Here is a 15,406-nt window from a genome sequence, read left to right as displayed (position 1 = left end):
CACAAAACAAGACCCAACAATATGCTGCCTACAGGAGACGCATTTGATAGGAAAAGACATACATAGGCTGAAGGTGAAAGGTTGGGAAAAATCATATCACTCATATGGACTTCGGAAACAAGCAGGAGTATCCATACTCATATCAAATAAAATAGATTTTAAGCCAAAGTTAATCAAAAGGGATAAAGAGGGACACTACATACTGCTCAAGGGAACCATACACCAACAAGACATAACAATCATAAATATATATGCCCCAAACAATGGTGCAGCTATGTTCATCAAACAAACTCTTCTCAAGTTCAAGAGTCTAATAGACCACCATACAATAATCATGGGAGACTTCAACACACCTCTATCACCACTGGACAGATCTTCCAAACAAAAGTTGAATAAGGAAACTATAGAACTCAATAACACAATTAATAACCTAGACTTAATTGACATATATAGAATATACCACCCAACATCAAGCAGTTACACTTTTTTCTCAGCAGCACATGGATCCTTCTCAAAAATAGATCATATATTATGTCACAGGGAAACTCTTAGACAATACAAAGGAGTAGAGATAATACCATGCATCCTATCTGATCATAATGGAATGGAACTGAAAATCAACGATAAAAGAAGGAAGGAAAAAGAATACATCACTTGGAGAATGAACAATAGGTTACTGAATGATCAATGGGTTATAGAAGACATCAAGGAGGAAATTAAAAAATTCTTAGAGATTAATGAAAACACAGACACAACATATCGGAATCTATGGGACACATTGAAAGCAGTTCTAAGAGGAAAATTCATTGCTTGGAGTTCATTCCTTAAAAAAAGAAAAAACCAACAAATAAATGATCTCATACTTCATCTCAAAATCCTAGAAAAAGAAGAGCAAAACAACAGCAAAAAAAAATAGAAGGCAAGAAATAATTAAAATCAGAGCTGAAATTAATGAAATCGAAACAAAAGAAACAATTGAAAAAATTGACAAAACTAAAAGTTGGTTCTTTGAAAAAATAAACAAAATCGACAGACCCTTAGCCATGCTAGCGAAGAGAAGAAGAGAGAGAACTCAAATCACTAACATACGGGATGAAAGAGGCAATATCACAACAGACACTTCAGAAATACAGAAGATAATCAAAAATTATTTTGAATCCTTATACTCCAATAAATTAGAAGATAGTGAAGGCATAGATAAATTTCTTAAGTCATATGATCTGCCCAGATTGAGTCAGGAGGATATAGACAACCTAAACAGACCAATATCAATTGAGGAAATAGAAGAAACCATCAAAAGACTACCAACTAAGAAAAGCCCAGGACCGGATGGGTATACAGCAGAGTTTTACAAAACCTTTAAAGAGGAACTAATACCAATACTTTTCAAGCTACTTCGGGAAATAGAAAAAGAGGGAGAACTTCCAAATTCATTCTACGAGGCCAACATCACCCTGATACCTAAACCAGACAAAGACACTTCAAAGAAAGAAAACTACAGACCAATATCTCTAATGAACCTAGATGCAAAAATCCTCAATAAAATTCTGGCCACTCGGATACAAAAACATATCAAAAAAATTGTGCACCATGATCAAGTAGGATTCATCCCTGGGATGCAAGGCTGGTTCAATATACGGAAATCAATAAATGTTATTCACCACATCAATAGACTTAAAAATAAGAACCATATGATCATCTCGATAGATGCGGAAAAAGCATTCGACAAAGTACAGCATCCCTTTATGTTCAAAACTCAAGAAAAACTAGGGATAACAGGAACATACCTCAATATTGTAAAAGCAATCTATGCTAAGCCTCAGGCTAGCATCATTCTGAATGGAGAAAAATTGAAGGCATTCCCTCTAAAATCTGGAACAAGACAGGGATGCCCTCTCTCACCACTTCTGTTCAACATAGTTCTCGAAACACTGGCCAGAGCAATTAGACAGACGAAAGAAATTAAAGGCATCAAAATAGGAAAAGAAGAACTTAAATTATCACTATTTGCAGATGACATGATTCTATACCTAGCAGACCAAAAAGGGTCTACAAAGAAACTATTAGAGCTAATAAATGAATTCAGCAAAGTGGCAGGATATAAAATCAACACGCATAAATCAAAGGCATTCCTGTATATCAGCGACAAATCCTCTGAAATGGAAATGAGGACAACCACTCCATTCACAATATCTTCAAAAAAAATAAAATACTTGGGAATCAACCTAACAAAAGAGGTGAAAGACTTATACAATGAAAACTACAGAACCCTAAAGAGAGAAATAGAAGAAGATCTTAGAAGATGGAAAAATATACCCTGTTCATGGATAGGCAGAACTAACATCATCAAAATGGCGATATTACCAAAAGTTCTCTATAGGTTTAATGCAATGCCAATCAAAATCCCAACGGCATTTCTTGTAGAAATAGAGAAAGCAATCATGAAATTCATATGGAAAAATAAAAGACCCAGAATAGCAAAAACAATGCTAAGCAGGAAGTGTGAATCAGGCGGTATAGTGATACCAGACTTCAAACTATATTACAGAGCAATAGTAACAAAAACAGCATGGTACTGGTACCAAAACAGGCAGGTGGACCAATGGTACAGAATAGAGGACACAGAAACCAATCCACAAAACTACAACTATCTTATATTTGATAAAGGGTCTAAAAGCATGCAATGGAGGAAGGATAGCATCTTCAACAAATGGTGCTGGGAAAACTGGAAATCCATATGCAACAAAATGAAACTGAATCCCTTTCTCTCGCCATGCACAAAAGTTAATTCAAAATGGATCAAGGAGCTTGATATCAAATCAGAGACACGCCATCTGATAGAAGAAAAAGTTGGCTACGATCTACATACTGTGGGGTCGGGCTCCAAATTCCTCAATAGGACACCCATAGCACAAAAGTTAATAACTAGAATCAACAAATGGGACTTACTCAAACTAAAAAGTTTTTTCTCAGCAAAAGATACAATAAGAGAGGTAAATAGAGAGCCTACATCCTGGGAACAAATCTTTACTCCTCACACATCAGATAGAGCCCTAATATCCAGAGTATACAAAGAACTCAAAAAATTAGACAATAAGAGAACAAACAACCCAATCAACAAATGGGCCAAGGACCTGAACAGACACTTCTCAGAGGAGGACATACAATCAATCAACAAGTACATGAAAAAATGCTCACCATCTCTAGCAGTCAGAGAAATGCAAATCAAAACCACCCTAAGATACCATCTCACTCCAGTTAGATTGGCAGCCATTATGAAGTCAAACAACAACAAGTGCTGGCGAGGATGTGGGGAAAAGGGTACACTTGTACATTGCTGGTGGGACTGCAAATTGGTGCAGCCAATTTGGAAAGCAGTATGGAGATTTCTTGGAAAGCTGGGAATGGAGCCACCATTTGACCCAGCTATTCCCCTTCTCGGTCTATTCCCTAAAGACCTAAAAAGAGCATGCTACAGGGACACTGCTACATCGATGTTCATAGCAGCACAATTCACAATAGCTAGACTGTGGAACCAACCTAGATGCCCTTCAATGGATGAATGGATAAAAAAAAATGTGGCATTTATACACAATGGAGTATTACTCTGCATTAAAAAATGACAAAATCATAGAATTTACAGGGAAATGGATGGCATTAGAGCAGATTATGCTAAGTGAAGCTAGCCAATCCCTAAAAAAACAAATGCCAAATGTCTTCTTTGATATAAGGAGAGTAACTAAGAACAGAGTAGGGTCGAAGAGCATGAGAAGAAGATTAACACTAAACAGGGATGAGAGGTGGGAGGGACAGGGAGAGAGAAGGGAAAATGCATGGAAACGGAAGGAGACCCTCAGAGTTATACAAAAGTACATACAAGAGGAAGTGAGGGGAAGGGGAAAAATAATACAAGGGGGACAAACGAATGTCAGTAGAGGGGGCAGAGAGAGAAGAGGGGAGGGGAGGGGAGGGGAGGGGTGATAGTAGAGGATAGGAAAGGCTGCAGAATACAACAGACACTAGTATGGCAATATGTAAATCAATGGATGTGTAACTGATGTGATTCTGCAATCTGTATATGGGGTAAAAACGGGAGCTCATAACCCACTTGAATCAAATTGTGAAATATGATATATCAAGAACTATGTAATGTTTTGAACAGCCAACAATAAAAAATTAAAAAAAAATAGCTTTGGCATTGTACAGGGTAGGATCCAAAATTGATGTTGATGTTCATAAATTAAAATTACCTGCTATGATGCCCTTGAAAAGCCCTCAGTATACAGGAGGCAAATAGTCTTCAAATACAAGTTTAATAATGTGGTTGTCACTTCTTGTTACATGACTTTGCTTTTTTAACACAAATGCTTCTTTCACTCTACTTGAAATTGCCTGGAAATTTAGGCAAGGTTCAGACATAAGCCATGTGTCCTGCCCAGTGTCCTCAGAGGCAGAGATGAACTGTGAAATCAAGGTTCTGGATGCAAATTCCAACTCGTTCTTCTTTGCCTTCTAAGCTTTGTCACTCATCAACACATAGAAAATGTTCAGAATAGAAAATGTTCAGAAACCACAGCCTTATCTCCAAGACAAAAATAATAGCAAAAGTATCTGACTCATATACAGAATCAAAATTCAGATGTTCTTCTGAATCAGTACAAGAATTCCAACTAAATCACCTAGAGAACTGGGCATGAATCAAATCCTTATGACTAATAAGCTGACCTCTGGCAATTAATTAAAATGTCCCCAGTTCCCATGTAACCAGAACCTAATAAATGACTTGCTATTAATTGGGGTATAGTCCAAGAAATAGAACTTTCCATTATTTCATTGGATTATTTTTGCAATTTCAATTTTCTTGTTTGCTTATTTCCCCAGGAAAGAGATTGGCATGAAGGACTCCTAACTGCCCTGTTATGACAACTTTTCCTCCTCCCTAATCAGTACTCTCTAAATGTAGTACTCCAATTTGAAGCAAAAAACACATAAAGGATTCCAAGCTTACCAATAATTCTTGGCAACAATATTATCCCTTCCAAATAGTTTATAAACAATATTCGCAGCAAGTAGAAGTCTTCAACTCAATAAATATGTTGATATCTATAATTATCTGTAAACAAATAAGACCTAAAGTCAAAAGTTCTTAGTTCAATAACTAGCTTTGCTACTCATATATGTACTTCTCTGAGCTCAGTGTCCATTTCCAATATTCAATGACATGAAGTACTTTCCCTGCTAATTCCAAAAGAAATCAACAATTAACTGCTGTCTGAACCCCATTAGGGACTTAAGGGGTTGATGAGAAAGGCAGCATTTTGTCATGCATTGTCTTGATCTCATAAATGTGGCAAAGAAAGAAAGGGCAGATACTGAAAGGAAGAAAAAGAAAAAAAAGCAATTCCACCTCTACAGTTGAGCAGATGCTGACCCCACTACTTTTGCCTGGATGCTCACCCTATTCTAGAACACAGCTCTAGCGCTTCCAATTGTCTTCTTCATCTTTCTCCTGGATCATAAATGTCCACCTCTGTAAGTGTTCCCTGTGCAAACAGAAAAGTTGTATTATCTTCCATCTCTGAAAATGTAAATTTAACCAACACACTTTGTACCCCTCTGGCAAGCCCACCATTTCTCTGCTCCCCTTACTAACAAAACTTTCAAAAGATACGTTTATAATGACCATCTTCACTTCTCCCATTCTTTCCTTAACCCATTTCAAAAAGGTTTGTTGACAAATAAAGCTTTTATCCATAAAACATACAATAATTTCATCCCCCAATTCCCATTTCCTCTTATTCATGTTTTTCTGTTTGATAGTTATTTCCAGTTTTCAAGAGTAGTGTAAGAATACATCCCACCTGGGGTTTTGTTTTTTTCTTTAGGCTACCTTTCCTGAGTACTTATACCTCTGTAAAATCAGTTAGTATTTTATACTGGATATTTTAATAATAATTATCTCTCAAAATTTCTTCTAAGATTAAAGGAGTGTTTAATATTCTTGGATACTTTCTATCTTAAAAGGGAATATGCAAACCAGCAACTCTACCCCTATGAAGTAAAATAAGAAGAAATAAAAGACAAGATAAATAAAAAAACATACATTCATATAAAATTGCACACAGATATACATAACAATATTGTTCATTATAAGTAAAAAGTGGAAATAAATGCATAAATAAATGTGAATATACATACTGTGGAATATTATCCAGCTATAAAAATATTATAAAGTATCAATGTGTGCTACAGTGTGCTTCACCGTATAAACATTATGCTAAGTGAAAGAAGTCAGGTAGAATCAAACAATTGCATGATTTCATTCATATAAAATGCTCAAAATAGGCAAATTTATGGATGTGACATAGGTTCGTCATTGCCTAGATCTGGGGGAGGTGGGGAAGTTGGAGCAGTATTAATGGGTACTAAGTTTCTTTAACAAGTAATGAAAATGTTCTAAAATTTGATGGTGACGATGGTTTCATAACTCTATGAATATACTAAAATCTCTTGAATTATGCATTATAAGTGGGTGAATTTAATTATTTATCAATTATATCTCAGTAAAGCAGTATACAGTAATATAACCAGTCATAAGGCAAGCCCATAGCATGGATCCTTGTTGTGCTATGCTGAGAATGGCACTTCACTCCTGTGGACATCCTCCAAAATCCCACATGATAATTAAGTATAATGCAGCATCCTTAAAGGAATCTTAGAATAGGAAACACACACACACACAAACATTAGGGGGAAAATTAATGAAAGCTCAGTAAGATCCAGAGCTAACTCACTTTATATAACTCCATATAAAACTATCAACAAGTTCATTAATGGGACAAACATGTCATGCTAAGGAAGAGATTAATGATACAGGGGCTTTGGTGTGAGACATATAGAAACTCTTTGCATTATCTTTATAACATCTTAATTAATCTAACACTCTTCTAAAAAAGGCAATATACAAATGTTGGCTAATAGTTTCAGACCTTTTATTAAGAATCATAGCACTATTAACACAGATAGTAGTTACTAATACAAGATTCCTCCTCTGACTAGAATAAAGAACACAAACTGTTTCTCCATGGAGCACACACATGAAGAGTGGTACTTGTGCCCACTTGTGGAACTATAATCTTAATTTTAGCAATCAGATAGAAATCTATCCAATTCACATCTTTAAAAATGAAATTGTAGAATAGAATCTTTATCTAGTTGCTAAAGAAGGACTGAATCTGAATTCTTTTATGAGAATTTCTTGCCATTCATTGTATTATTTAAATACAGTAAAGAGTAAAAGATATATGGCCGTGCTTAACATCAAAATTGCCAGGTGACCCTCACCTAAGAAGATAACCCTTAGCCATGTTGGTCAAGGACAGAGGCCCATCCTGCCAAGATCCACCAGTGCCCACCCTGCTCGTCTCAACCATCTCTCAGGGCAGTCTCCCTCTTTAAACATCATGTTTACATCAATTGATTTTCACAGACTCATTTGCTTGCTGACAGTGTACTCTGAACAAATGGCTGCCTGCTTCCACGTTGACTAAAATGGCTCCACAGAGCTGGGGTTTTCAGGACTCAGCACTCTGCCCTGCAGCTCATTTGTAGTTCATTTGGCAGCAGTGTCTCTCCTTCTGCCCTAATACTGCAGACCAGATACTCCTCATCACCTCATCATATACATATAACATATTTTGTAGTGGTTTTCACAGCTTCCTAGGGAAAGAACTCCACTTCTTTACACGTTCTGCAATTGAAACTTGCATGCTAAGTTATTTCTTGGCTCCATAATACAACCCACTAACATGCTTCCAGATAGTTACACACACCAAATCTCACCAGAGACAAACTTTCTGTCTCTCTGTACCTTAAGATTTTGGCAAGGGCAAGAAAGTCCTTGCTAAACACACTTCTAGTCCAAATCCAGACCAGTAGCTCTCATAGAACCCAAACTTCCTACTGTCTGAGCATTTGTCACACTGTATTGTAACTGCCCACCAGATTTAAGATGCACGAAGGCATTGGCAATATCTCTCTAGATCACTGCTGAGTCATCAAGAGCCAGCATGTTAGTACACACAGTAGGGATGCATGGAACAAATGGATAAATTCCTTCTCAATCATTACAACAGCTGCAGGTATAACTGTGGCCAAGCACTTGCTGAGCATGTGTGGCATTCTGGGTTCCAACCCCAGTACTAAAAAAAAAAAAAAAAAATGCTTTGCCAGGCTTTGTGGCATACCTGTAGTGTCAGCTACAGTCTGAGACAGGAGTTTGAGACCAACCCAGGCAGCAATAGAGACCTCATCTCAAAAACACAATCAAAACAAAATAAAACATTGCGGTGGTGTACACCTGTAATCCCAGTAGCTCAGGAGGCTGAGGAGGAGGATCATGAATTCAAAGCTAACCTCAGCAACTTAGTGAGTTGCTGAGCAACTCAGCAAGACCCTGTCTCTGGATAAAATATTTAAAAAGAGCTTGAGATGTGGCTCATTGGTTAAGCACCCCTGCAACAATCCCCAGTACCAAAAACTAAAATAAAATAGAAGCTGTATGATCATTCCCCAATTTGTCATGATGTTTCTGAAGACTTGTAAGCCTTAGCATAGAGAATGAAAAACAATTGCCCAATTTCAAACCTACATTTTCATCACTTTATTTTGGATAAGGAATAACAGCAGAAATAAAATCCTAATAACCACAGTGAAATTAATTTGGCATGAAAAATCATCTCTGGAATATTTTCTTTCTAGGAATTTATTCTTATACTGAGAAAAAGCTGTTAAAATCTAAACAGGAAATCTATTAAAACTTGTGGACATTTTAGAATATGATTAAACCTAATCAAAGATATTTGAAATAAACTAAGAAAATTATGGGTGTGTTTGAATATATTCACTATCATCTCACTGGAGACAAGTTTCCTCTTAGTCTTAGATACATCATTGTTATCTGCTTCATTTTATACCTCCTTAAAATTCTTCTATTTCAAACAAAAAGTTTAAATATATCGAGGCTTCATGTTACTAACTATCTAACCTTCATTTAAGAGAGATTTTTTAATATTAAAAAATAAAACCTTTGCCAGATTCTTCTCACAGTACATTGGAATACTAAAACTTAGAAAATGATCATCGTTACATAGTCTGAAATAATGCCTTCCATGCCCAAATTTATTCAACTTTTCTGAGGCCTGCTTCCTGTCACATGTTGTACTAAATCCCTGAGAGCAGAGAAGTGAATATAAATTTACCTCTGCCCTGAAGAATCTCACCATTTGTTGGGAGAAATGAACAAATACAGATCATTGCAATGAAATGTTTGGTGGTGATGTCAAAATATGCATGGGAGGCTACAGAAACACACAGGAGACAGACTACTTGAGACAGGTTGTCCTTTTATAACACAATGAAAGTTGCTCCCTGCATTGATAATAGTGAAAAAAATGCAGGCAGGTGTTACATACAGATTCAATGTTTCACCTGACAGTTGTAGAGAAAAATGTAAAGCCGATGAAGTTCAATTTTTCTTCTGAAATTTGGTAGCAATAGATGTGTTGGGTTTATACTTAGAAGAAGTTAAATGTTTCGATGACCCTAATGGGAACAACACAGTAAAAATCTCCTTGTTGAAATGCAAAAGACTTTCATGAGGGCGTGGGGGCGGTTGTTTATGAAGGAAAGGAGCATGGCCTTTCCCTTGGATAGACTTGGGTTTGAATAACACTCCTGATACTGCACGTGTGTTTTTTAGAGAAGTTGCATAAACTCTCTAAAACTTCAACTTTCTAAACTTCTTTATATGCAAAATAAAGCTAAAACTAATTTACCCATGAAGTTATTATAAGCATTTAATAAATGCTAGTTATATAGTACTTATCAGATTACCTGGGCCATCTTTAAAGGATTCAAATGTGACAATAGCAATCTAATTGTAAATCAAGGCAAGGATTCCAGTGTAGGATCCTTCCAGTATAGGCAGGGATTAAAGCACTGATCCCATGATAGAGGATCTGGAGTACTAGACAGGGGATAAAGACAGGGCTGTGGGTGACCCTGAAGATTATGGTGATGATGACAATGAGGTGATGACCACCATAGCTCCCCTCAAAGCTCAGAATATTTGTCACTGAGTGGAGTCTTGGATCTCCTAGGACCAACTAAAATATTTATATACAATCTTAAAAGTCTACTTCAGAAAAATCAGGTTCCAGTTAGCCTGCAAACTGCGTGGATACTCCCAAACTCAAAAAGAACTCCGAATCACTGGAATGTGTCATCTGGTGTTATGTGAATCACATCTTCCCAAAGAACACCTTCGCTATTCCAGTGGTAAAATATGGATGGTTAGTATATTCTAGGCACTGAGTCAGAAACAAAGTTCAGCCAGCAGTGAGTGGGATGGGCTGGGACAGCCTGGGACACATTCTTGGAGAGCAGAAAGAGTTTGAAGACTGGAAGCAGAGCAGACACTGTACCTTGAAAGTAGATGGATAGCTCACCAGTGTCATTGAAGGGAAGTAGGAGGAAGAAGAGTGATTCAAAAAGGAATGAAGGCTGTGTGCCCATAGGAGAAATCTGGGAGGAAATTCCATTTGGAGAGCTGAGGAAGGAGGGAAGCTATCACTAAAGATCAAGGAAGAAGAGCAGCAAGAGGGTAGCATTGTTCCACAATACAGAACTCATGAGGATTTCTTAGATGGGATGCAAGAGGAATAGTCAAGTGTCAGACAAAGCCCAAGATCAGAAGACTCAGAATGCTGGGGGAGCAAGGCAGACACCCAGCACAGGGAACCAGGGCTTCTATTACCAGGTTTACATATAAGGGTGGGAACCGAGGAGATATTAATGGCAGAGTAAATCTCTAAATGCAAAATGCTTATTTCTACACTAAAGAAAATTTAAAAGCCATAAGGGCAGGATAATCCCCCTCAATGCCAGAACAAAACGGTAGCTGCTGGTGAGGACTTTGTTGCAGTAGTTGAAATTAAAAGCAATGAGGGACGAAAAAGATCGGTTCATTCTATTTTGATAGTTTTCACATTCAGCCCATCTAGGAAGTTGGGCCTGAGGAAACTGAAATCTTTCAAACTCTATGAGAGATTGAAAATTTATTTTTAAATGTATAAATTGTTGCTTTTAAGGAAAAGCAACCAAAGACGATCAGTAGCATGATTTTCATGCATCTCATGTAGATGAAGTATTATGGTCCTTTATATTGTCATAAATTAAAGGATAACATTTCCATGGTGTTTTACAGTTTTCAAGTCCCAACACACTCATTATTTCATTTTATTCCTCAAAAACCTTATGAAGTAAATGAAACTTTATGAAGTAAATGAAATGATCAGGCAAATATGCAGATATACAAAAGAATACACAGATTAATGACTTAAGGTATTAAAACCTCATGTGGATCAGACCCAGATAATGTAACTCTGAGTACCGTCCAATCCCCAACATTTTACTGAGAACTGAGGTAAGAGAAGAATCTGTTAAATTATGCCCTTTGATAATCTTATCCCTGGTGACATTGGATATTAACCTTCTTCTACCTATTGTCCCACCTCTTATGCTTTGCTTTATGGGGGGGGGGGTAAAATTCCAGAATTTTCCTCTGTCCTGCACCTCCCTCTAATCTGAAATGAATCTGAGCAATGAGAGGAGCAAAAGCTTGGGATTCAGGCTGACATGGATTCCAATTCCAGCTCTAAGACTCCACAACTTGTTTTCTATTATTAAAAAAAAAAATGGTAGCCACTATTATTGTGGAGGGTAATTAAGCTTTTTGAATGTGATAACAAATGTAAAACATCTGGTACATAGTAGACATTTAATGACCATTGCATTTTTGCCTTCTCTTTTTCACACTATTATGTTACCCTGTTTGATTTATGAAGGCAATATTGACTACATTTTGCAGATGAGCTATAAGAAAGATAAATTCTTAGGACCACACAAAAGGCAAGAAGAGATGGACTTGGACCTTTATTTCCTAAGGCTCATCATTGACAGTTTCAGTGTCTTGTCCTAACATCCTCTTAGTCCAACTTTAATTCTAGCTGGTACTATAGTGGATGGTCCTTGTCTACAGACAACATCCCACTTTAGGCATCCCCTATTCCCTATGTATCTCCTCTTCTCTGCCTCAAGTTTCTCTCTAACATCCCTAGGAATTCCCAAGCAAGAAAGTCATGGAAATACAGAGGGTTTCAAATCCCTTTGGGCACCTTTCAAGAAATGGGAGCAGACTGCCAGTGGATAAATGCCCCAGACTCTCTTCTTTCAGACACATGATTCGTTCTGAAATGCATTGAGTTTGGTGGGCTACATTTTCCTACAGAGTAAACCATCTCAATAGCCTTCCCTATTTTGACTTTTCCTCTTCTATCACATTTTTCTTACATCCTCAATCCTGCTTTCTGGGTTCACCTCCCAAATGAATGACTTACACCTGAGTCCTTGTCTCAGACTTCATCTTGGGAAACCAAAGCTTGGGTAGGGAGAGGGAAAACTATTTGGCTTTGCTCTCATTGATGTTTGTGCTGCGTTTTCTCTTTTTCTCCACAGGTCACCAAGATGCTGGCAGTGGTTGTAATTCTGTTTGCCCTTTTATGGATGCCCTACAGGACTCTTGTGGTTGTCAACTCATTTCTCTCCAGTCCTTTCCAAGAAAATTGGTTCTTGCTCTTTTGCAGAATTTGCATTTATCTCAACAGTGCCATCAACCCAGTGATTTACAACCTCATGTCCCAGAAATTCCGTGCAGCCTTCAGAAAGCTCTGCAACTGCAAGCAGAAGCCAACAGAAAAGCCTGCTAACTACAGTGTGGCCCTAAATTACAGTGTCATCAAGGAGTCAGACCATTTCAGCACAGAGCTTGATGACATCACTGTCACTGACACTTACTTATCTGCTACAAAAGTGTCTTTTGATGACACCTGCTTGGCTTCTGAGGTAACCTTTAGCCAAAGTTGATTGATGAATTAGACAAAAATGGACACAAAGTAAATGAGAATCCGTGCAGTTATCCACAAAAGACAGAAAACAGCCAATGCTCAAATGTGAAGAGAGAGCAGATAGCCTTTCCACTGCTCTCCCAAGTCCTGGCCCGAGGCACTTTAAACCATGAGAATGATTCAGATTTTTCTTCTTACAAAACTAGTATCACAAAAATATGGGAGCAGATCTGTGAAATAGCTAAATGGGGAAAACTGAGAGTGTGGCCCCTTTTGTTTAATTTGGAAAATCAATTTTGTATAAAAGTTTCAATAAAATTCAGACATCAAGTTAGGTGGAGTGGCACCCACCTATAATCCCAGTGGTTCAGGAGGCTGAGGCAGGAGGATCCTGAGTTCAAAGCCAGCTTTACCAACTTAGAGAGACCCTAAGCAATTCAGAGAGATCTTGTCTCCAAATAAAATATTTCAAAAAGGGTTGGGGATGTGACTCAGCGGTTAAGTGCCTCTGGTTCAATCCCGAGGACCAAAAAGAAAAAAAAAATCCAGACATCAATTTTAAATTATTCATAATTATGTTACCAAATGTGAGCCCTCCAAATTATTTATATACTTGGTAATTTGGCAACATGCAGATTTTTAAATGTTTTCATTGGGTATTTTACTTTAACAAAGTTCAGTTATTTCATGAATATCTGAAAGTATAGGGTAATATAGGGAAAAACATTTATTCATTGAGTAAAAATGATATTTCTGACCAACATGTTAACTATATTAAAAATGTTGTTTATAAAATTTGGAAGTAATTTTTATATCTTACAGAGTAAAATAATCATTAAACTTTAATGTAAAATAAACCTCAAAATTATAAATTGAGGAAGCATATTGATTTGATTTGGAGATGAACCAGCTCTTATCAACTATTTAATGCTCCTAAGTGATGGATGGGGCAGGAGCAATATTCACATTAAATAGCCGTGAACACAAAAACTAATATAAAATTAATATTGACATATAACAGCCAACACAAGACTAAGTATTAAAAATAAGGTTTTAACTTTTTCTCTGAAACTTTTAAGGAAGAAAATCCTTTCTGAACCTTCTTGTGTATAAACTACTGAGCCATGTCAAGAGAATCCTTCTAACTGAATCAAGCATAAAAGTCTGAAACATTCTCAAAGTTATAGTTGTTATTCCAAGTCAGCCAAAATCTGGCTATTACACTTCAAGACAAGGACTCCCCCCGAGCATTGTAGTCTATGGATTTTAACATGTCTGAAATTGTCTTTTCTTCCTGTCTGCTTGTCATTAGTAGTTTTTTGGTTGTTGTTTTTTTTTTTCAAAATCTAGTGACATTTTGTTTACCGATTCTAAATCAAAGCAACGTGAAAGTCTATTGATTTTATTTTTAATTGAGTTAAAACTGATATCATCCTATCATCAGTGTCTTATCTTTATAGTTTTGACTTAGACCTGCTATTCCAGGGATTATTAGACAAGTGTATATGTGACTCTTCCCCAGACATTTGTCAGCCCTGCTTTAATACCTTTTAAATGACTCACCTACTGAGATTTGGTCAATCAGCATCTCCAAGGGTATAAACTACCTGTGGTGATGGTTCAGTAATCACTGATTTTTTAATAACTGGATCTAAAAGTACCTGTACTTTTAAGCACCGCATAGACTAGCATCTTTGCTCTACAGCCTATATTCCTATTTCATGGAGATTTTTCTGGAACCTAATTGCTAATGATGACTACCTGTCTCCACCTTCTGTGCTAAAATACTACTTCATGAAGAGTCTGTAGTCCAGAACCTCATTCCAGAATATGCTTCTGAAACTTTGCCTCATCTACTCCAGGAAGACATTCTATCATTGTATCAGTAAGTAAATGCAAACAAAGATTTATAGAAAATACCCTAAAGTCTAACTGCATGTCACTGAATAATCAACTTTAACTGAATTTTCATCCTGGATTAAATATTAGTCTTGGAATCATATAAGTAGAACACTAAAGTGACCCAGTCCCAAATCTTACAAGCATATATGCAAATGCATACAAATACATACACATGTGTACATAAATTGCTTAACAAAGGGGATTGGAATATATTAGATTTTTTTCATTAGGGCAAAGAACCAATATTATTGAGTATCTATGTCTTAGGCATGGTAGGGTAAGTACTGAAATCAACATTATCTTCACCACAGTATCACTAGAATTGTGATTTCTCTGATGATAAGACCAGGAATCAGGCATTCATTCTCTAAATAGTATAGCTACTAAGGAGGACAAATGGAGAAAATATGTTTTCTTTTTTAAAGCTGACATACTAATTAAATTCTTATGACCTGATGGCCTAATTACACACACACACACACACATACACACACGCACACACACACACACATCTATATATATATAATATCTTTGAAGAA

The 15,406-nt window shown here is 36.8% G+C and overlaps 1 protein-coding gene across 1 annotated transcript in view; it reads left to right on the top strand.

Annotated features, from left to right (window-relative positions):
* The window catches only part of Trhr (thyrotropin releasing hormone receptor), a 39,613-nt gene extending 26,629 nt beyond the window's left edge, over positions 1-12,984 (top strand). The window contains exon 2 of the mRNA XM_027952458.2: positions 12,577-12,984. Coding sequence (XP_027808259.1) covers positions 12,577-12,984 — 408 coding nt within the window. The remainder of the gene's footprint in view (positions 1-12,576) is intronic.
* Positions 12,985-15,406: the final 2,422 nt, after the last annotated feature.

Source organism: Marmota flaviventris, chromosome 15 (genome assembly GCF_047511675.1).
Source record: "Marmota flaviventris isolate mMarFla1 chromosome 15, mMarFla1.hap1, whole genome shotgun sequence".
Lineage (NCBI taxonomy): Eukaryota > Metazoa > Chordata > Mammalia > Rodentia > Sciuridae > Marmota > Marmota flaviventris.
This window is presented reverse-complemented; position numbering and strand designations above follow the sequence as displayed.